At 39.0% G+C, this 23,523-nt stretch overlaps 3 protein-coding genes across 3 annotated transcripts in view; 1 reads left to right on the top strand and 2 right to left on the bottom strand.

The window, feature by feature from the left end:
- The window catches only part of LOC130104178 (disintegrin and metalloproteinase domain-containing protein 12), a 119,895-nt gene extending 110,917 nt beyond the window's left edge, over positions 1–8,978 (bottom strand). The window contains exon 1 of the mRNA XM_056270652.1: positions 8,692–8,978. Within this exon, the coding sequence (XP_056126627.1) occupies positions 8,692–8,794 (103 nt within the window). The 5' untranslated portion in view covers positions 8,795–8,978. The remainder of the gene's footprint in view (positions 1–8,691) is intronic.
- Positions 1–23,523, top strand: part of dock1 (dedicator of cytokinesis 1) — a 283,215-nt gene that overhangs the window by 91,246 nt on the left and 168,446 nt on the right. The gene's annotated exons all lie outside the window — the stretch shown is intronic.
- cunh10orf90 (chromosome unknown C10orf90 homolog) lies at positions 13,772–22,771 on the bottom strand. Its single transcript, XM_056270660.1, has 7 exons — positions 22,728–22,771; positions 21,532–21,666; positions 21,039–21,181; positions 19,972–20,092; positions 19,151–19,214; positions 17,746–17,866; positions 13,772–14,021 (listed from the first exon to the last, which is right to left on the bottom strand). Exons 1-7 carry the CDS (start codon positions 22,756–22,758, stop codon positions 13,980–13,982), a joined length of 657 nt encoding a protein of 218 aa, XP_056126635.1. The 5' UTR covers positions 22,759–22,771; the 3' UTR covers positions 13,772–13,979.

The raw sequence follows: 23,523 nt of genomic DNA, 5'->3' as shown, positions 1-23,523 counted from the left end.
GCACAGGCTCCGTCTCTCTCTCCTCCTCTCCGTCTGTCTTTCATTAACCCCCCACACCCTCAACTGTCTGTTTTTCCAGGGTGTCTCTTGCTTTCTCTCCCTCAACAGTCCAGCGGCGTATGATATTATGAACAGCTGCCGGTTTTCCTGAAACTCTTTCTGGCAGCCATGCATTCACCAGCAGATACTCAATCCCATTCAGCTGTTTTCAGCTCTGCCATGATCCATTTGTGGGTGTGTAGACGAGCACTTGCTCACTCTGACCGTTGACGTACTGTACGCCTGAAACTGTCATTTGAGAATAGGACATGTGGCGAAAAGCAACAGGCAGTACGAATGTTAAACTCTACATGAAATAACGAATGCAATTTGCACCGTACCGTGACCAAAAAACACAATCAAACAGAAAGAAAGTGACAGTTCACCCAAAAATGAAACTGGTGCTTAGAGCCAAAAAAGTATCTTAAGAATCTACAAATGCATCAAAAACCATTTTAAAAATCAAGCAGCCGTTTACCTTCAAAATGAGTACTGTTCAAAAGTTTGGGGTCGTAAGATTTTTGAATGTTTTTGAAACCTCTTGTTCACCAAGGCTGCATTTATTTGATCAAAAATAAAGTAAAAACTGTAATATTGTGAAATACTTTTAGAACTGAGTGTATTTTAAACTGTAATTCATTCCTGTGATGAAAGCTGAATGTTAAGCATCATTACTCCAGTCTTCAGTGTCACAAGATCCTTCAGAAATCATTCTAATACGCTGATTTCACGCAGCCGTTATTTTGAAATCGAAAGCGAGGCTCCGGTGGGAAGTAAACCGGAAGTGCTGCCTTTAACCATAGGAGAGTCGCGAATGCGATGGCGTATTGTTGTGTTTAATGTAGAAATGAGTTATCCTAAAACTGTACATACATTTCTTTCATACTTTAGACTATATACAGTGAAATTCATTTATAAATAAAATTATTTTTTTATATATAATTCAGAACGTAAAAAAAGAAGCAGGAACGAACTATATATATATCCTATAGACCAATTTTCAGATGGTAAACATGGTGACGTTTTTCTGTGGGCGGAGCTTAGGTGGTGGCAGAACGATCCCTCTGACGCTTCACTAACGTAAAGTCTGCAAGTTTTGTTAGCTTGTTTTTAACAATGGCTGGAGAAAATCCGATTTTATCTTAATGTGCAAGGTCGCTCACTGTCCAGGACCACGATTGTTTTTTGCAAAAGTTAATTTTAACGGACGGAACCAGATTGGCCGACCCTTACACTCATTGATTGAGGATCTGACAGTATTAACGTTAACGCTACCTCCGGTTGAGTGGCCTGACTTCTACACCTACCTGATAGAGAAACAGAGGGCACATACATTTTTAGATGCCTATAACTATGTGCTGAATGGTCATGTACAAGACTTGTGTGGTCCGATCCGCAGTTCTGCCGAGCCAGCGCCATGAAGACGACAATGTAAAGAGTGACATTACGGTGCAATTTTAATGAGGTGAATATTTTCTAGAAATAAAAAAAATGCAGATAAAGCATATTCATTTTTCATTGATTCTTGCACCCAACAACACAACAAGATGACATTTAATAATAATAAGAATAATTTAAGATCCTTATTTTGTAGCCGAATCTGTGCTGGTTTGTATTTGCCGCCTCCAGTTTTCCCTTTGTTCTGCCACCAGCTAGCGCCGTGACGTAACTGTGACGTCGGCTGGAAATTGGTCTATAATGGATATTAACATCCAATAGTGTAAATCGCGGCAGCAGCTTCAGGTTGGCAGTCCAAGGCATTGTTGTCTATCTGTACTTTCGGGGTTCTTCCCACCGGAGCCTCGCTTTCGATTTCAAAATGGCGGCTGCATGAAATCTGTGTATGGACCACTTCCACTGAGCTTCGTGACGCACTTCCGTTCGGAAATAGTACGTCTCACTTATTTCCAGTTATGATTAGCCTACTTTCAATCTACTGTGGTCAATGAGTTGAACAAACGCCACCAAAAATGAGTGTCCGCAATAAGATAAAAAAAATTTGCAATTTTTTATTGAAAGGAGAAGGTATATTCTGATGTTTACTGTGTGCAGAATATTCCAAATTTATCGGAGCAGGAAGTTTTAATCCAACCCAAGCCGATCTGAGGAAGCTGCGGCTGTTAAAAATACGCCATTATTTCACCACAGGGTGTCAGTGTTCGTCTAAACTAGTGACCGCGATGCTGACGTGTGACAGAACAGAGGAATAACATCAGTACATTTATTTATTTGGATTCAATATTTTAATCATTGTGTGTCTTTTTTCAATGTCAATCTTTTCACTATTTACATGTTTATGCCCAAAATGCTATAATATTCAAAGTGGTTGACTGTCATTCTCCTCTACACTTGTGTGCGTTATTGATTAAATAGCCTAGCCTGTTTAACATCGTTACAGGCACCTCGCGAGCATTCATTCATTCATTCATTCAACTATTTTAAAAGACTGGATTAAACGCTCTAACCGGAAACTCCCGATATGTAGGCTAACTAGAACGCGGAAGTAGTTGTGCAAGAAGTCCATATGGCTGCTCAAGACACATTTATGATCATCATCAATGCTGAAATCAGTCGTTCTGCTTCATATTTTCGTATAAACCATGATTTTCAGGATCCTATGATGAATATAAAGTTAAAAAGTACAGCAGTTATTCAAAATATAAATATTTTGTTACGTTATAGCCTAAATGTCTTTACTGTCACTTTTAATTTACAGTTTTTCTCAGTCGCTTTGGTGCATTTCTCACATCACTTACATTTGCACAACAGTTAGTTCAACCTCCACAACATTTAGTCATGTGAGCACATCATAGTAGCAGTTTCTCTTTCCTTCCAACAAATTGCAAATCCTCTTGGACATGCATCAATTGCTTTCATACAACTCTCTGCTGTTTTATAACATTATCATTTGCTTATGTCATGTCAGTCAAAATTAACTATACTTGTGAATGCAGAATAGTCATTCCATATAAAACTAATAGTCCTCATTTCATTGCTTGAGTCATCACATACAAAAATGTTGAACTAGTTGTCGAAATCTGTCAAGCTAATTTTACTATTTTTGTTATCTTTTTAAAAAATATATATATTTTTATCCTAAATTGAACAATTTCTCTCAGGTGAACCTCAGCTTTCACTGATGAGAAGGGGTGTGCATGAATGATTTACAGTACTATGTATGTTGTATGTTCAGTTCCAATATGTACTGCAATATTGTTTACAGTTGTGCACAGCTCTACCCAATGGGAGTTTATGTTTGTTGTAAATAAGGGTGTATTTTTTATTTTGCACAATGCTGTGAACAAATTAGATTTGCAAAGAGCATAATATGCAGTAAAAAATGTGAAACATACATATCCAGTGTCTTGTACTCACCTCACTAAATACAGTAATGTGTAACTTTATTGTAGTTTTCAAATGGCTGTGCAAATAGTATATAGTGCTGTCTTGAGCATTTTCAGGTAGTGTCACCAAGATCTGACTTTTTTTGCATTGGAAAACATTTACAGAGTAAACTGTCATAATGAAAACATGACAAAGCCATTTGACTATCTTGTTCAGAAACAATGGTGTAGGGACTTTTCATCTTGATGACACTGACACTTTCATTGACATGAATACTTGCTTTTGAGGAATGAGATATCCATTTTGAGGAATGAGATATCCATTTTGAGCAAGTGACACGCTTTTGCAGGTTATCAACTAGGTTTTGCAGTTTGTACTAATTATTTTGAGAACTGCATTAACTGTTGTGCAAATGTGAATAGTGATGTGAGAAATGCACCAAAGCGACTGAGAAAAACTGTAATTAATTAAATGCATCTTTGCTTATTAAAAGTATGAATTTATTTAAAAATTTTACTGACCCCAAACTTTTGAACGGTTTAGTGATTCAAAGTCAAGCAGGCATAAGCAACAAATCTCAAGCACTTATTGATATATGTGCATTAAATCAGTAGCCATTTCAGCATTTACATGGTCTATTAAAAAAACATACAAACACCATATTGGCTGACAACGAATAGCGTGCATTTATGAATCATACGCAACAAGACTAGAAATGTGCATTACAGAAACAAATTCGGTCAATTTTGATTTCCGGTTGACTTTAATAATGCAAAATAACAGATGCTTCCGAATGGCATCTCCATGACCCTTCTGCATTTAACAACTGATCATAGCCATAAAACGAACAATCTCTGCAGACGCCAGCTCATAAAAGCCCACCACTAAGGATTTCCAGTCATTTCAGCCTCCAGCAGCCTTCATGCAGGACCACATGCTGGACTCGTGAGACCGCGGGGAGGCACCTGTTCTGATCAATTCACTCATTAGTCTTTAATAACGGCAGCCAGGCAACCACTTCCTGTCACTGCCATGCGTATTTCACACCAGGGGGGATTGTGGGAAGACGAGCTGCTGTATTACTTTCCCAGAGGAAGTGAGTGCATGAAAATCTTAAAGGAACAGTGACTCCAAAAGATTGGTTTACAGTTTTTTTCAATTGCTTAAGCATAATTTTTAAAAAAGGGCCCGGTTTGTCAAAACAATACACACAATTAGCACAACCCTACACCAAAGTAGCTAGACTGGGAAAACCCAGACGACTTCCGGCACATTTAGATTTGCTCTGGCAAAGAGCTCATTCAAGCCCATTTCCAATCCGCCGAAATCGAGGCACCAATCAGAAACGTTGGGGCGGGCTTTACACGATGACAACAGCGCTGGGATTTTGAAGCAGATTTTGTAGCCTACATTACAAAGATGGATGCCGCCGTCGAACATCACTCGTTCGAATCAGCTATCGCGTCTGTTTTAAGCCATTTGAACGTTTCCTTTTTGTTAAAAACCGAGCAAAAGAACAACACTCGGAGATGTTTCTCCGCCGCTCTGCATACGTCATCTCCTTCATCGCCCCTCTGGAAATGATTTGTCTATGACGCTTTGCCAGACCATAACTCAGTTACAACTGAGAATGCTCTGGTATTTACCAGGCTACAAAGAAGCAACACACTTCAGATCATTTGCAAAATGGAACACTTTTGTCAAAACTAATCACTGTGTAATGTTTTACAAATAGTGTGAAGCTGACAATGTGCTTACAGTTGTGCAAATCTAGCCTTGTGTTTTGCTCCTTGAGTGTAGGTTTTGCTAATTGTGGGAAAAGTTTAATTTTAGTGTGTAAGCAATCGTAAAAAACTGTAATAATGTGTTTGCAAAAAAAAAAACATAAAACAGTCCATACAACTTGTACACAACGTTTCAAGACTTCTAAAGTCATAAGCTATTGGTTTTCACTTGTTATGTGACAGACTGCGACATGATGCATTTAAAACCGTGACGGCGGATGAGATTTCAGAGCTACAGGGAAGATTTTCAGTGAATAATGACAGAAAGTTTTGGCCTTTTCCTCTTATAAAGTTATCGTATGAATTCAATATGACTTTATGCTCACCAAGGCTGCATTTATTTGATCAAAAATACAGTAAAAACAGTAACATTGTGAAACATTGTTACAATTTAAAATAGATGTTTTCTAAACATCTGTAAACTGTAATTTATTCCTGGGATCAAAGCTGAATGTTCAGCATCATTACTCCAGTCTTCAGTGTCACATGATCCTTCAGAAATCACTCTAATATGATGATTTCATGCTCAAAACATTTCTATAGTATTTACATTTTTAAGGATTCTTTGATAAATATAATGTGTGTGTGTGTGTGTGTGTGTGTGTGTGTGTGTGTGTGTGTGTGTGTGTGTGTGTGTGTGTGTGTGTGTGTGTGTGTGTGTGTGTGTGTGTGTGTGTGTGTGTGTGTTGTGTGTGTTTGTGTGTGTGTGTGTGTGTGTGTGTGTGTGTGTGTGTGTAAAAGCACTCTGGACTGTTTTGAGTTCCACAGAAAAAAGAAATTCCAGCACATTTAAATGACATGAGGGTGAGTAAATGATGACAAAGTTTTCATCTTTTACTGAACTTAAACTTCAGACATGCCAACACAGTCACAGAAGTGGGAATGAACTCTGGTGTTCCCACACGCTGCGTCTGGAGGGAAAGTGAGCGTTTGTAGAAGACTCAGGGACAGTGTTCACACACACAGTAGTCGGCATCCTCTCTCAAACACGTGTTGGTAGCAGCGCTGCTTTGATCGTGTGTCTCTGTAACCTTGTTGTCACATCAACGGTTTCTGGTTTTACACCCCACTGTGACGGGCTCATCTCTCTTCCTCGAGTCTTTCTCTCTGTTCTTTCTCTTGACTTCCACCTCACATCTTTCCACACTCATCTTTCTGTGTTCCTCGGCACTTCCTTGCCTCTATCTCCCTTTAATGACTCACAAATGACTAGGACAGTTCTTGTAATTGGACAAAAAGTCAGGAACCATTCCAAAAGTGCCCTTATAATGCAATTTTTAAGGTACCTAATTTTGTTTTGGAGTCTTCTACAATAGTATCCAAGGTAAAAAAACACAAATTTTCCCATTATATAATATTGCAGCATCAGCTATTTTCTCACAGTGTCTGAAATGGTTTGATCAAGGATCCGGTCTCTCTAAACCCCTCCTTTCCGTGAGCTACCTCTGCTCTGATTGGTCAGATGGCCAAGTCTGCTGTGATTGGTCGATCGATTACAGCACGAGTCATAAACGAAGGACCCATTAACAATGAACATCTGAATTTCAGCTCTTTCTCAGCCCTTGATATAGTAATGATTGCGTTGGTTTTACCGTATCAATTCGGGCGCGAGTCCTCATCCTTTGGAAGTGCATCAAAGTGGATTTACTTTAGCAGCAGAAAACAGCGTCTTCTCGACATAAACGACACGAACCAAACTCTTCCAGTCTCAGATACACTACAGTGTTTGAGGGCGGGGCAAAGCAGACGCTGTTCGCCGACAGCCAATCAAGACCACAGGCTGGCATTATGCAAATTTGTTACAAACATACACAGGTTCAGCAGGAAGTGAGACTGGAATTACTGACGACTCGTTTCAGTTCAGAATCACTTCTTTCTTTCGGGAGACAATAACTCCATTTGTCTTTAAAACTTTGCCGACCTTTTACATTCACAAACAGCTGTATTACACGCTATATGCAATGTAATTCCAAAAAAATCATAATAGGGGCACTTTAAACACAAGAATTATGTATTTTAATCGAGTGGAGCAGTCCTTGAGAAATGGAAACTTACTTTTTAAACATACTTTAATGCAAATAATAAAACGTTATGCAACCAAACATAGTTTCTCTTTTGTTTAGTAAAAAATAATCGTTACTTGGAAGACTCACTACACATTATGTTTCAAATCATTCTCTGCATAATTTCTGCTCTTGATGACAATGGTGGCTAATTTACTATAGTTTTACACCAGTACCAGTAACTAACCATACTGTAAACTATGATGTGACTATAAGATGCTCCACATCTCCCCCTCCCGCCAGTTTACCTGTTTAGTATAAGAGCTCTGATTTAATGAGGGTATCTGTGGCTGATCAAGCACCATGTCGCCCTAAACGTTGTGTCATTCATCAAATCTGCCACTGTTGCATGCAGCGGGTTTGTTTCATTAGTTCAGCCCCTGCGCTCACATCATATAATCACCCTGACTGCGTCCACCAAACCCGCTCATTTCATATCAGTCACCGTGTCCATGATGAATGAGCTTTTAACTATTAATGATCGTCTACATGCAATTAACTCAGCAGAGCACACAATAACATAATCATCACATGCACACAAATACATTTACCATCAGGAGGCAAAGAGAGACTGATTGTTTTCTGTGTTAATTAAGAGCACTTTACCAGTGATGATGTGTTTAGAGACAGAGAGAGAGAGAGAGAGAGAGAGTTACTCCTTATCTTAAAGTAAAACCTCTGCAACTGTTGCATTACAGTAATGAAAATGATATTTTTTGCATTATTGTAATGAGAATTTGGGTGAGAAATGTGCCTAATTAATTATATTTATATATATATAATATATAATATAATATATATGATACATTTATATATACATTATATAATATATATATCTTATTGCCCTTAATAAGCTGCATTTTCCTGGGGAATCAAAATCAAAAGAAAAAAGAAATCATATTTTAAGTATGACAGGTTTGTGTGACATTCAACCACATTCAGCTGTATATGCCATGGAATCATCACCACATAGTGTACAACTACTGACAAACCACAAAGTTATCAAAAATAGAAACCACCAGCAAAACACAAATATGTTCTGTTATTGCCTCTGTTAACAAAGCACAAAAATCCCCTAAAGTTGTTGTTCTGGAGAAACAGCAGAGCATGTTCTTCATACAAAATGTGCAACAGTTCATCATTCATGCTGCCTCGAGAAAAAGAGACTTAATCTGCTCCCAAAACAAACTGACAAAACCAAGTGAGCTTGTAGACAGTATGCTGGACGTGGAAACTTCTAAATTAGGCTACTTGTCAAAGTCAAAACATTTGCAATTTACGGGTCAGATGAGGTAGAAACAGTGTCTTAAAGAAACAACTGTGCGGTTTCACGTATGTGTGCCCATGATGCCCACAACTGCTGCTTGACTACGTAGGCAGCGCAAAAGGTTTGAATCGCAGCCACACAGTCATGTGAAAGTTATAAGTCCATAAAGCAATTACACTTAAATGTGTGTTACCTGCTGTAAACAGACTCCCGGCGCAGCAGACAGTCAGCACGGACACAACATGCGCGCAGACCGCGGGCAGGAGCGCACGCTTCGGGCTGTACCGGCTGGACATGGTGCCCGACGGGAATCCGCGCGGATCACGGCAGAACGACCATAATATAGAGCAGCGACGGCAGACACACGGCGACTGAGGAGGACTTCACACACTTCCTGAAATCTGAGAGACTCTCAGGGCGTCAGGAGCGTTTACGCGCGCGCCACACATCAGCTCTCCATGAGCGCACGAGCCACACAAACTCAGGCAGCCTCGTGCAACTGCGCGCGTGCGCGTGTGTGTGTGTGTGTGTGTGTGTGTGCGAGCGCGACGATGTCCTGACGCCTCTGATTTCGGATAAGTGTAAAAACGCAGCCTAGATCAGAAACGGCGGTAACAGTTTATAATAACTCTTAATATTCGCTAAAAAACAATATGTCTTTGTCTTGGTTGCAAGGGTCTTTGGCTAAAGAAGCATTTCTACAGTTATTGTCCAGCCCAAACAATATAGCCTCATTGAAATCACATTTAGTCACTATATATAAGTTGTCATTTTTGGAACCCACTGTTCATTTGAGACAAAAAGCTAATTCAAAAGCAAAATAAATAAAATAAATACTACTAATAATTGACCTTTAAGCATTATATAATGGTGTTATAGATGTTATTAATGCAAGTTATTGTGTTTTCCATGCCAGAGGATAACACATGTCTGAAATGTATGACCCTGCTAATATGTTATGAATATTATTTTAATAGTGAGACAGTGAGTTGAAAGGGCAACGAATCAGTTGTAATCTAGTGTCAGTAATTTATGTTTTAATTAAAGGATAATGATTAATTGAAATGGTCATCATGCCATTTAATCCCATAATTAGTATAGAACCAAGAATAGAATATTATAAAATATATCAATTGATTCAGCATGACAAGTATTTCAGAGCCGCGGTTACTTGTAATGCGTCATGTCATGTGAATCACCTCTAATGATGGCCTTAAATAAATAATTGAATAATGCTAACTCACAGTGCAGCAGTATTGGACCAGCATGCACTGCAATGCACTCAGTTTGTGAATCTGCCCTGATTTCCTGCAGCACAGACATGAAAAAAACACACATCGATGATGAACCTGTGCATTATTCACAAGCTGCATCACTTAAACAACATGCAAAACCTCAGACTGCACATGCAGGAACGATCCGAGCACAATGACATCATCAACAGCGTTTGCTGTGCAGCCACATGAGTGAAAATCTCATTTCCAAAGAGCAAAAACTGTGTGATTTCATCATTCTGTTCTTGCATTACCCCGATTACAAAAGGCCGTAGGATTGGATCCAAGAGACAGCACAAATCCATTCGAAACACATCCTCAAAGACTGTCATAGCTGGAAATAAAGAAACAGACTTTAACATCGAACAAATCCCCATTTTCTCCAAGAACTATTTAATGAAATGCTAAAGCAGGAATGACTGTCAGAGTAAGGGAATAAGTCTGAATAACAGTATCTTTCTGGCTTCCTCTGCACTTCCTTGCCTAAATCTCCTTTTAATGATAAATGACGGACAGTTCTTGTAAATTAATTGGACAAAAAGAGTCAGGAACCATTCCTAAAGAGCCCCTATTGTCTTCTACAATAGGTTTACATGCATCCAAGTTAAAAAAACCACACATTTTCTCATAATATACAGCATACAGCAATAATGCAGCATCAGCTCTTTTCTCACAGTGTCCATATGTCACTGTCCACCAGGATTTTTCTTTTCTTGAATTGTGCATGAGTCATTCTGAAACAGGCGTCTTTCCCATTTCAGTGTGCAAAGAATTAAATGGTTTTTAAAAAAATCTACCAGACAAATAATGATTTAAGTGTTAATAAATTGCAACAATAATACAATTGATAATAGCAAAATAATATTTAAAAATATGACACTGTAAAATATTTTCATGATTTATTATCACAACTTTTTTTCTTTTGTCAAATCAACTTAGATTCACTAAGGTTGTTCATATAACACTATTTTGAGTTTCTTTGATTATACTAATCTCTTTCTGTCTATTAGCCTAACTATTTTGTTTGTTTCAATGAACTCTAAATTTTAAGGCCACTACTGTACTTACTGTTTTAAAGGGGCTATGTTGATTTCAAAAACCCTTGTTATTAGCGACACCAGTGGCCAGTATTGCTCATTCTCACATTATACAAGAGACTGAATGTGATTCAGTGCCCAGTTTTGTTTTCGTTCTTTGCTTAAAAGTAAAAAATAGTTGGAAATACCTTTGCAGCGTTATACTTTTAACAAACACTCTACAATTGAATTGTAGAGCTCTCTAATTGAATTCTTACTAGTAAAAATGCAATTACGACCAGTATCGCTGCACAATTTAAGATAAAACGGCTTGCCATACACGCCTAAAACTCACATCCTTTTGATTTTCCGGGAAAAACGTATCGAGTATTTCATGTGTGTGTGTGTGTGTTCAGGGAATTTCCTGTAGTAAAAATCAGCTCTTCATTGTTGAAGTCATTACTTACTTACTCATGTTAATGAGGAACTGTCTTTTACCTTGGGAACACAAAGGGCCCCCATTTGGAAGAATGGCCCTCATAAGCCCTGTGCTCTTTGTTGGAGGAAACAGAGCTAATTCAGAGGCATGAGATGTCCCGTCCCATCCCGTCTCGGGGTCAATGTACCAGCTGTCTTCAGGAGTGAAACAACCTTCAGACGAGCTCCCGTGGGAACGCAGGGTCAGTGCACACCATATACATGTCCGATGAACTTCCTTTGCATGCTCTCACCTGTGCCGTCCATTCACTGCTGTGGGGAAAAAACCTGTAATGCGAAGAAATGCAGTGTTATGGATTACTTGTGGTGTCTCTATTCTATTTCACCTGAACCACTGACCTGGAGGGTCTGGTTCTCATATCTCCAGGTATAGAGCCATATTCAGCCCTCAGTAGGGGTGATTGGGTCCAAACGAACAGAACAGACTTTACAATCCCAGACAACAGGGTTTCTGGTTTCACAAACGCCTTTGAGATATCCTATTACTCATGCAGCATTTCATTTTGATCAGTGTGTAAAACCCTTTTGTATCTTAAGAACCACAATAATTCTCTGAGAAAAGGCGATTTATGGGTTTACACGGTTCGCTCTGGTTCTAGGTCAGTGTTCCACTGTAGTCATCAACATCCCGCTATGATTCATCACGGCTCTTCATCCCAGGCCAGAAGAAGTTTCTCTAGAGCAATATTCATCCATCCATCCAGCCGAAATGTATTCAATTTCCTGTTATTTAGGATTGTGCTTTTACAATCCTGTCAAATTTATTATCATCAAACTCAAAGCCCAGAATACTGAGAAAAGCCTCTTGCAAAAACACATCAATATTCCTCATGACGTTGAGAAAAGATTCTAAATTTAGTTGGCCTAGAAGAACAAATATGCTTTAAGATATGTGCTAAAGGTTTAGCAGGAATATTTGAAGGTATACATGTTATTTTGAAGCAGAAAACTGAATTTTTAACCCTGGCATCTAAATGGAGACTCTTTGGCTGTTCGTGTAGGACACAAGAAAGTGAATATTAATTTTATATAATAATACAAATATAATATTGTATAATTTTGTCTGTACAGATGGATGTCTTTGGCCATTACATCACGTCTTGCGCCATGAACCAGGGTTATTATAGTTAACCAAAACCATAAAAATACTTGAAATAAAATAATCTCTAACTGAAATGAAATAATCATAATTTTCTTAAAAACTGTCATAGTATCTCAATGATACTAAAACAATACTGCCAAGTTAAGAATGAATAAAACAGGGTCTCCCGAAATGAGGTTCATGAGGAAACTGCAGGTGGTTCATGAGTTTATGAATAGCTAATCATTTAATAAAAAAAAACAAGTGAAAATAAAAACAATCAGAATAAAACATGTTAAAAAAAGATTAAATATTTTATTTGTTTATTTCCATGCCATGTCAGAGACTATTAACAATCATCAGAGAACCGTGGAAATGCAAATGTGTTGTAAAATTATGAAATGATCAGAGGGACTTCAAGTAAATATTTTTAGGGTTTTGGGAAGTTTGGGAATCTCAGGCATAAAACATGAAAAACGGTCAGTAAAGTCAGCATATTTATAGCTATTTACCTGAATAACATGTCCAGAGGGAGATTTAAATGCAAATATAGCAAAAAAACAAAAAAACTTGAGAATTCGCACCTATGTTTCTGTACTTGCGTAAATTATGGCCTAAAATGCATCACATTCACATAGAAAGCTACAATATTTGACTCCAGCACACATGTAATGTTTTGATCTCCAAAACCCCAGTAGTTCATTCACCAAACACAATAAAAGACACAATATAAGGTCTTTCGAATCAAGTTTTACTGCAAGACTTGGGTGTATAACTCGCAGACTATTGGACAGTCATGTCCCGTCTGAGCAGGCACGTGTGGGACAGTCTTGGCTCGTTCTGAGAGAGGACAAAAGCCTCTTTCACTTCGTGCGAGCGAACTGCTCCATTAGAGATGCATTCCTATTCAGATGGGGTCAAATTCCTTTTGCTCCCGGCTAATGGCTCGGAGACACACGGACAGAGGAAGGCTCCTGATGTCATGATGAGCCCGCAGAACGCAAGATCACAGTCCCTCGTGTCTAAGATGTCTTCAAATGTCCCGTTCTTTGGATGTTAGGCTTTGGCGAGCTGTAATGTGTCTGGACAAGAGTGAACAGTCTGTATATACGGCAATTGCAGCATCTCTCAGAAGCCAAAGACTCTCCTGATGATGTCCTGTGTTTATCATGTGATGCTGTTTGGAGACTCTGACATGTTTGTTGAGCAGCAAATCATCATATTAGAGTGATTTCTGAAGGCTCATGTGACACTGAAGCCTGGAGTAATGATGCTGAACATTCACAGGAATATATTACAGTTTAAAAAACAATACAACTTATTTTTAAACTGTAAAATATTTCACAATATTACTGTTTTTACTGTATTTTTTTGATCAAACGAATGCAGTCTTAGTGAGCAGATGAGACTTCTTTAAAAAACATTAAGAAATTGAAATCGTACTTATTCCACACTTTTGCCCCGCAGTGTGTAGAGGGAATAGATGTAATCCAGAGGCACTTTTATTCTGGAAGGAGCTATTCCATAACATTTATGACCGTTGTCATGTCATATTTTTCAAGGGCCGGTTTGAGAACTGTGGAGTGAGAAGAAACACGAGTCCAAGGCGGTGTCAGTGATTTCCTCCTCTCTGCAAAATCTGCTCCAGAAGTTTCTGTAAAAAAAAGAAAAACATAATTTAGTTTTGTTCCAAATGTCCATAATTTGTGGTCAGCATGGGTTGGACATGCCAAATGCTTTTGTTGTAACACATCATAATTAATACTGGATGTCTGGGTGATAGGGTGTTTTAAAGAAATGCTGTTTTAAAAAAAACAATCATTGCAGTTTTAAGGAAGATATTAAAAGTCAATTTGAACTTTTGTTTCTCTTGTGAGTGTTGAAAGGTTCTCTCTCATGGGCTCTTTCTTCATGCACTTTCTCTTCTGTCAAACATTTACAAAATGTGTTCAAATCATATTACTTTACACGTTACAAGATTTTACTTTACAAGATTTTTAAGTTCTTATACATGGCACTTTTTCCACATTTATATTATTTGTTTGTGATGGAATAAGAAGTGAATTGGTGGATGAATTGTTAGATTTTACATAATCTGACAGGAGCTTTGTTAGGGATCGCAACCACCTGGTTATCTGGACTTTTAATTCAGAAACAATCAATTTCATATCACCATCACATGCAATATCAGAAAACCCACACAGTTACTATTATTCCAAATGAAGGTTGATCAAGGCCGTGATCTCAGTATAGACGTATGTTGAAGAATCACCCATATAGAAGATGGAGAATCAGAGGGAAACATGGGAAAAGCATCCAGCCTCATGAGTCATGACAGACACACACATATTGGCTGCAATGATGTTATTGTCTATATGTGTGTGTGTGTTATCATGTGCTGTGCTATCATTGGCATTAACTGGGTTTTCGCTCCTGTGAACAGTAGCTCCACACACACACACACACACACACACACACACCCCACAATGAAGCTCTTAAAGCACTGCCAACCAGAGAACATTCAAAACACACGCACACACACACACACACACACACACACACACACACACACACACACACACACACACACACACACACACACACACACAGAAGATTTTCTAATTATTTGTCTCTTACATGCACACCAACATATGCACACCATTACCACCATCATCTTTATAATCAATAACTAAATGTTATTTTCTTATTCCCTCATAATGCCAGAACATGAAATATAAAAATAAAGCTGAGGATGAAACTTTGACCATTTTTAGAACAGCATACTATCATAACTAATATCATGATGAAACTGTTGATTGCCACATGACATTTTTGTGTGTAAGTGAATATGCTTTTTGCTTTATGACTAATACACTGATCCTCTGGCCTATAGCGACATCTGGTGGAAGAGAAGTAGGACATTTACCCTCGGATTGAATAGTGCTATTACTTCATAGCAAATCATACAAAATATTTATATTTAATTATTTATATACAGTCAAATTACTATATATATTAATAATTTTACTATATATGAAGTTATAAATGTGTCATAATGTGTTAAAATCACAAATATAAGTTCTTAAAATTGCAATTTTCTTTCATATGTAGGCTATATATTTATATGATTTGTTTGTGATGTAAATGAAAAGTGAATTAGTAGAATAATTTTAAGATTTTAAGAGCATTATTAGGGATTGCAACCAAACTTAATTCACTTACCAGAGTTTAAAATGAAGTGTAAACATACAAATTTATCTGGTGTTACCAAAAGTACCCACAGCATTTTACATAAACAGATTTTTGCCGGTGTTTTTATCTGTGTCAGATATTTACCACGTCATTCTTCTAATAAAGTGCAGCTTTTTAATAATGTGGTCTATCAGTATGAGTTTGAATAACTTAAGATTGTGTCAATTGTTATTTTTTTACAATGATTTTTTTGTGGTGCTGACTGATTACCATGTACTAATATGGTACTTCAGGATACTTCAAAGAATATCATAGTATTACTACAGTTTCATTTCCAAAAACATGGTCTTTTTTATGAAGATTGACCAGAATCAAGTATTCCTGAGAGTCTTCTATGAGCTATATTATAAGACACACACACACACGTGCCTGACTCTGTGTCAGCTGACTCTAAAGCGTTCACATCGGACACAGGCCAGTCTCCCATAAGTGCTCACAACACTGGATTCTGACCCTACATTTCTCCTTTCTTGCCTTCAGAAAACAGTGAGACTTCCAAAATAGTGTCACAGATTAACACAAAATGTCATGGCATTGTGTGCGGAAACTGCAACCAAACAACATATGCACCAAATATATTGTGATTGACTGTGTGCACCTGGTTTGGACACGTTGTAAGGATTTATTTAAAGACCCACTCCGATGAAAATAATGTTTTTCTAGGTGTTAACATGTTCTTGTGGCATTTTTCTGATGTTAGAGGACATATCTTGAGAAAAATCAGCTCAAAGTTGTATTTCTGAGTATTTCTACATTCAAATGGCTGTGAATCAGTAGCAGACGCTAAAATGCCGGCTAAAATCGACTGAAGTTGTGACGTAGTAACTCCACTGGGCGTCTCCACACGCGACGTCTTGGAGTGAAATAATGATCGGTGATAACTTTGATTAACTTCGGATAATAATAATTAACGTGTATATAATACTGTTGCCCCACCGGTTGGGGGTGTAAGCTAGCGGGAGAGACAGAGCTCTCAGCAACGGGCAGGGGGAGGGTCGTCTCCGTGCCAACGGCTCCGCCCACAACGCAGAGGCGAATTGCTAATGAGCTACTGCCGCTCTGCTGAAGCGAAGTCCCAGAAAACGGCACAGGTTTTGTGATTTTGGCTAAAAATGGCATAATCATAATTTAAAGGAGCTGTATGTAAGATTGTGGCCAAAACTGGTACTGCAATCACTTTCAAATTACTGTAGAGCGGTGTATCCCCTCCCCCTCCCCCCTGACTCGAGGTTGCCAGATAGGCTGCAGGATCCAGCAGGAACGTAGGCTGCTACAAGGAGCTTTCAACTAGAGCAGAGCTGGCAACCCGGATGCCGAAACACTACTGACTTCGTGATTGTTCGATAGGTGGAGGGTGGAGCTTCAGGCCAAAACACAAGATGACAACATCAACATCAGTTGAGGGCTGCAACTGCACTTTTTAAATGACAATATCGTGGCTGTACTACTGTTGTCAGTGATATAAGTATTTGAAATGAACTTGATTTCTTAATGTCTAGAGACACATCAGGGTCATTTTATGATTAATTGAAATACATTTCTTACATACAGCTCCTTTAAAGACCACTGGGAATGTTTAAAAATAGCTCAAAATATGATCGGAGTGGGACTTTAAATCAAATAGCAGTGCTTCACTAACCAAACACTGCAAATAATTACATAAACAAAAGCTTTTTGAGTCAGAGTGATGTGCAAATGTGAAGGCAGGCCTAGAAATGTGTGTTTTCTGACACAGTTGAATATGGCTCTCTGTCAGGGACTGTAAGAGGTGTTTAGGAACAAAATGCATCGGGCAAAATCAATCCCGATAGTTAAGGGGTGGAAAGGGTTTAGAGAAGTCGTCCTTCTCCGGTCCGATGGAATTAGAGGAATTTTGTTAAGATAACCGAATACCGTGTGACGGCATATTGGAAAAGCTTCACGTTCAGGATTAATGCTGAGAATTAATCTCATTTGTTGAACCAGTTTAACGCCGACTCAAAAATGCAATCCCACACACTGAGAGAGCACACACACACACCCGCGTGGTAATGATTACCGATGGACCTCGGAGCTGATCTGAGATCTGTCTTCACTTCTGCTCTCAGATCAGCCCTTTATGTCCACAAACAGCAGCGGCCGCGTACCTTTTTAAAGAGCTCTGCCCGCAGCCTGTTGGTCCGAGATGCCAGTTTTCTTTTCTCCTCGTCTTTTTTTCTCTTTTCTTCCTCTCTCCTCTTCCTCACTTCAGGGAGCTGGTTATAATTCCTGTCAATCAAAGCTCAGGGTTAGCATGCTTGACATACTAGCTGCTGTTTATAAATGAGCACTGATGCAGAGAGAAAATAGAAAGGAAAAGGCAGTGTTGAGAAAGAAAGTGCCAATTGTACATGCACTGCAATAAGTTTGTTCTGGGTGGTTGCAAGAATGTTGTCGGAGTGTTCAGGGTGGTTGCTAGAGTGTTGTTGGGGAGTTCCAGGTGGTTGCTAGGATGCTTTTGGGTGTTCTGGGTGGTTTCTAGGGTGTTGCTAGGGTATGTTGGGTGGTTGATAGGGTGTTTTGGGGGTATTCTTGGTGTTTTAAGGGTATTTTGTGGGGTTTCCAGAATGTTGTTGGGTGTTCTGGTGGTTGCTAGGGTGTTGCTAGGGTATGTTAGGTGGTTGCTATGGTTGTTGTATTCTTGGAGTTTATAGGTACTGTATTTTGGGTGGTTGCCAGTTTGTTGTAGGGCCAGGGGTGTTCTGGGTGGTTTAAAGGGTGTTGATAAGGTATGTTAGGTGGTTGCAAGGGTTTTTAGGGTATTTTGCAAGGTTGCCGGAATGTTGTTGAGTTGTTCTGGGTTGTTTCTAGGATATTTTGGGTCAACTTTCTAGAATGTTGTAAGGCCAGGTGTGTCCTGGGTGGTTGCAAGGGTGTTGTTGCATGGGGTATTTTGGGGTTGCTGTGGTGTTTTATTTTTATTTTGCGGGTTGCTAGAATGTTTTGGGGGTTTTCTGGGTGGTTGCTAGGGTGTTGTTGGGGTATTCTCGGATGTTGCTACTGGTATTTTCTCACTGGCAAAAAAGAAATCCTTTAGATAGCCTATGTTTGTTGTTGTTGTTTAAAATGAAACAAGAATGAAACATTTAACTAAAAGAAATATATCTGTTTTTTTTTCTGAGATCAGAAGAATATATCAGAGTTAGAATTAAGAAATAAACAGTGAATGTTTACAACATTATCTGACAAAACTGCCTGTGTTATTCAGTCACACACCTTAAATCAAACTTCTGAACATGGCCACTCATTCGTGCAGAACCCATCCAGCCGTGCATCAAAGAGGTTTAATTTGGAAGCACAGTGAGACCAGATCTAATCGGATGAGGGTTTTATTCAGCGGCAGCAAAATAAACAAGCTGTGAAAAGCACAATCAGAGCGGCAAAACCCTGCAGCCACACAGACACACACAACACCTTCAATACAGATAGAACTGATACAGGTGTTTGTGTCTGTGCGAGAGAAATAAAGCAGGAAAGGTGTTTTTCGAAACAGGAACTGGCATGTTCTTTTACCTCCTGGACCGCAGCTGTAGACCCTTTCCCATGATGCTTCTGTCTTTGGATTTCAAAAGGCTTTCTGCAGAACAAACACACACACTATAAATTAGGTTGAATAGGTGCACTCTAATTCAATGATAAAATCAAAAGTCCATGATTAAATGTTGCTCAACCATCAACTTTAGATTGTTTTGGACACCAGAATTCAGAAAATAAATTGGCAGACCCTTACATTATTACTCAACTCAATTTTTAGTAACATTAAAAATAACATTATTTATCACAAGCAAGTCTTCTTATAACAATATTTGCAGTAAAGTGAAATACAGGGATAATCAGGCCCAAACTGTGCACGCCGGAATCTGCAAAAAAGCTTTTTTTAAATATTTATATATATTTTGAATATGCATTCAGTTGTCCATGTTAACAGCCATTCAGATTCTGTCTGGGTCTTGCAATAAATATCAAGAAGCCAGTGATTTTATCACAATTAAGGGTGTTATTTGAAAAAAAGAGGGACATATAAAACAACCTAATGTAGTTTGCTGGCTTTCGCACGCACACACACACACACCCACACACACATTAAAGCCAATGTCTGTCCAGATGGGGGCGATATTTCCTGTCTTTTAACACTGGCTGTATGACAGTCACTGATATTGTTTCTCCAGTGTTCTGAAAATTCCCTGCTCTCATTTCAGAAGCCGATTTGATAAACAGAGTCTGTCTGAATATTGAGGACATGAAAGTGTTGTTCATTTCGACTGGGTTTGAACATGTATGAATGGCATGCTAGTTCTCCAGCCTCCGGCTCGCAGACAGCATGTGCTGCGCACCTCGCTCGGGGCTCTGGGGGGAGATCTGTGCTCTCTGCCTCTCCTGCGACCTCCACTCCAGGGCTCGAACTCTGGCCTGTGAGCGCCGGATGAAATCAGGCCGTCTCATCGCTAAAGCTTCCTGCACACAGAGAGACAACCCGTTAAAGGGGCGAAATAGCAATTCAATTCAAATTTGTGATTTATAATTTGACGTGGAAATCAAGATGTTCAAAACTACATCAGTAAAATCCCAAATGTGATCTCTTTAACATCTCAGTTGTTTCTCCTAGACAGCAATGAGCTACATGGAGAGGAAATGGAGAAGATGATCATTAGTTAAGATGGTCATTAGCTGGTTGAGCTACCAGGTTTAAAATGCTCAAGCCGTATGACAAGCTGGTGTCTGGTTTCTTGCTGGTCCAACGTGGGCTATCAGCTATAGACCAGCTAATGGCCATTTTTGCACAAGCTAATTAAGCTAAGTTCAGACCATCTATGAACCAGCTATATATCCTGTACCAAAACAGCTATCAGTTTAAGATGGATTTTCCAGCAGCAAAAAAAAAAAAGTTACTGAAGTAAAAATAAAACAATATATGTAACTTATTATCTTACTATGAAATATACCTTTCATTTATAAAATATTTTTAAAACACAAATTGGATGTTGAAAGGAAGGATAGATAAACACTTTTCCCACAAAACTATATTCAGATTTGTTTTATTTCCTACCTAAAAAAACCAATCCAATTTAAAACAATCCAAATTATTAAAATTGTTCTCTTGATTTCCAGTCTTTGGAATTCTGTAAATGTTAATATTTAAAATACTGTTTTTCACCCAGAAATCCTACATTTTAGAGGGAAAATTGGCCTGAAATGTCCTAAAAGGCCCAAATCAATCACATATTTTATGTAATATACTTATATATTATATTATTTAGTATATTATTATTCTAAAATGTAGAATAATATAGAATAGTATAAACAAAAAATTGAACTATTGAAAAAATAGCTGTCTATTGCATGTCCTCGTTAAGAATATTTTAGGGCAGAAGTACCTTCAAACAACAGAAGAGTAACTCACGCTAAGTGACAATGCCGTTTCAGGAGGCACATTTTGGGACTCAATCGGAACAAACTCCACACATGGACTTGCTGGAGGCGTTTTGTTCTTCCCATCAGCACCAGTAGCCTCTTCATTATTCCATCTATCCTCAGTTAAAGACACTGATTAAGAGGAACACACACATATTTATGAAGTTATGAGTTATGAAACACGAGCTCTGTTACAAAAAGACCCTAATAAGCTCCCTATATAGGCAGCGTCATAACGGTCATGAAACCTCATAAGTGATCAATCTGTAATGCTTAACATTCAGGCAGGATTCTTGCAACAGCTCACAAGAGGAATCCAGGAAAAACTCACTGAGCTGCACTGATACTAACATGTCCAGAATGTAAAGACATCGATTTTCTCGGTGTTGTCTATGTCTATATAAGATCCCTTCATCTTGCTAAATGTCAGTGTCAAGTGAAGTTTGTGTTTGAGGAAGCCAAAGGTCGGGAGACAGGTGTACCTGCTGTTGCTGTGTGGGATGTAGTGGGTGTCTGCTCATCCTTCTGTCTCTGCTGGGCCTGCAGCTTTATGTTGGCGATAACCGCAGCAGCGTTCAGGGCCAGGACAGCGTCTGCGCTGAGATGAGGCGAGTTCTCTAAGAACAAAGAGAGTGAGCATCATCCAGAGTCCAGTCGGTCTGAAACACTCTCCTCATGTGTACGGGAATGCAAATGCTTCTGGCTAGGCAAGCTGGACTTTGTTGATGCATTCAGAAACATAAGTGATGCAAGTATGCTACATACTATGGCAGAACGCTATATACTTCTGCTAGGCCAAAACTACTGTTAAAGTACTGACATATTTACAATGTTAAACTAGAGATGGTGCATTTGTAATGCATTCATGTCTGCATTAGCATACTTGTGTAGAATATGTTCTTGGCCTTTGGACACTTTTAATGCCAATGACCCCTGCCTATAACAAGCCATAATAAGGTATATATAAGAGAGAGAGAGAGAGAGAGAGAGAGAGAGAGAGAGAGAGAGAGAGAGAGAGAGAGAGAGAGAGAGAGAGAGAGAGAGAGAGAGAGAGAGAGAGAGAGATGTGAAAACACAATAATGACAATTATTCTCTTTCTGGTCTTTAGAGTTCTCTAAAAGTTTTTTTTTTTCACCCTGAAATCGTACATTTTCTAGAAAAAATATTACCCGCAAATGTCCTATTGGTAAAAAATCGAATCACATATAAAGCAAATAATGGCTTTTTAATGGTAAAGAATTCTAAACATTTTCTTTGAGAGGTTTGAAGTCTGAAGTAATCGTAAATTACATCATTTGAAACAATAGCATGTCGTCAGATAGTTAAATGTGTGTGTACTTTCAGCGGCTGTCAGGTTTTTCCTCCATGTGTAGCTGCTCTAAATTCCCACAGAAGCTCAAAAACCGGTATTGAAAGCAGGGTAGAAATAGATTATGCATGCATAGGGATGCGTGGGAAAATGAAAAGATGAGAAAACACATGACAGAAAGAGAGAGACAGGAGAGAAATCTCCCGTTTCAGGGCAGTCCGCCGCATAAATGTGTATCTGCTGTGAAAAGCCTCAATTAAAAACCTCAGCTCTCTCACACGATAATACTCATCTATTATACATCAAAGAAGCCTTACAGTGTGTTCTTGAGCATGTACTGCTGAATATCCACAGAGTCCTGCTAGTACCTGACACTTTTAGGAGCGTGAGAGGTTTCATTTCTGAAATAGGTTCCTCACGCTTCTCAAATGCTCGATCCCACTCCAATCGCTCCTTCATTAAGCTCCTGGTTTCGCAGCCGGAGGTCGAGCGCCTTCTTGCTTCACTGCTGCTGGAACTAACAAGGTCAATATTTGTCTTCTGGGGAACAGGAGAGCTCTTGTTGTGAAATGCTGGATCTGTAACTGCATTAGCGCCATGTTCTGTGTGGTTAAACCAGCTTGCGTCACAGCTGAGAGGCCTTCGAAGTGGCTTGTGCTTCTTGGTGTTGGTCTCCTCTTCTGTGCTGCTATCATGTGGGTTGTTGAGGTAAAGAGACAGGCTGGATGTGTGCTGAGACCTCCATTGGTTTCCGCCTGGCTCTAAAGATACAGTTAGTGCTCGGTTTAATGGCGAGGGATTGACTTTAGATTCATTGGTTTGGAGTCCTTCGGTGTAGCTGTGCCTGTAATGTGCTGTGTTGGGCTTTCCTCGATTGAAATGCTCTCTCTGTTCTGTCATTTTCACAATAGTTGCCTTTCTCCTCAGTACCACGCCGTGGTCAATCTCCTCACGATTACAGCCAGGGGTCAGAGCGAGGTTCTGGCTGCTAGTGCTTTTCATCCGCTGTTCGGTGACTTTGACCACTAAGGCTTTTCTTCGTTCAAAGGCAAGGTTATTAGTCGCCATCGAGCTCAGATGCCCCGAATTCGGAAGACTGGAAGTGTGTGTGACCTTCCTGGAAGTGATGGTGATGGATGATATTGAGGAGCTCAATGACTCTGG

This window comes from Rhinichthys klamathensis, unplaced genomic scaffold (genome assembly GCF_029890125.1).
Source record: "Rhinichthys klamathensis goyatoka isolate OS25496 unplaced genomic scaffold, OSU_Roscu_1.1 h1tg000304l_1, whole genome shotgun sequence".
Lineage (NCBI taxonomy): Eukaryota > Metazoa > Chordata > Actinopteri > Cypriniformes > Leuciscidae > Rhinichthys > Rhinichthys klamathensis.
Note: the sequence above shows the minus strand (reverse complement) of the source record. Positions and strands in the feature narration are given on the sequence as shown.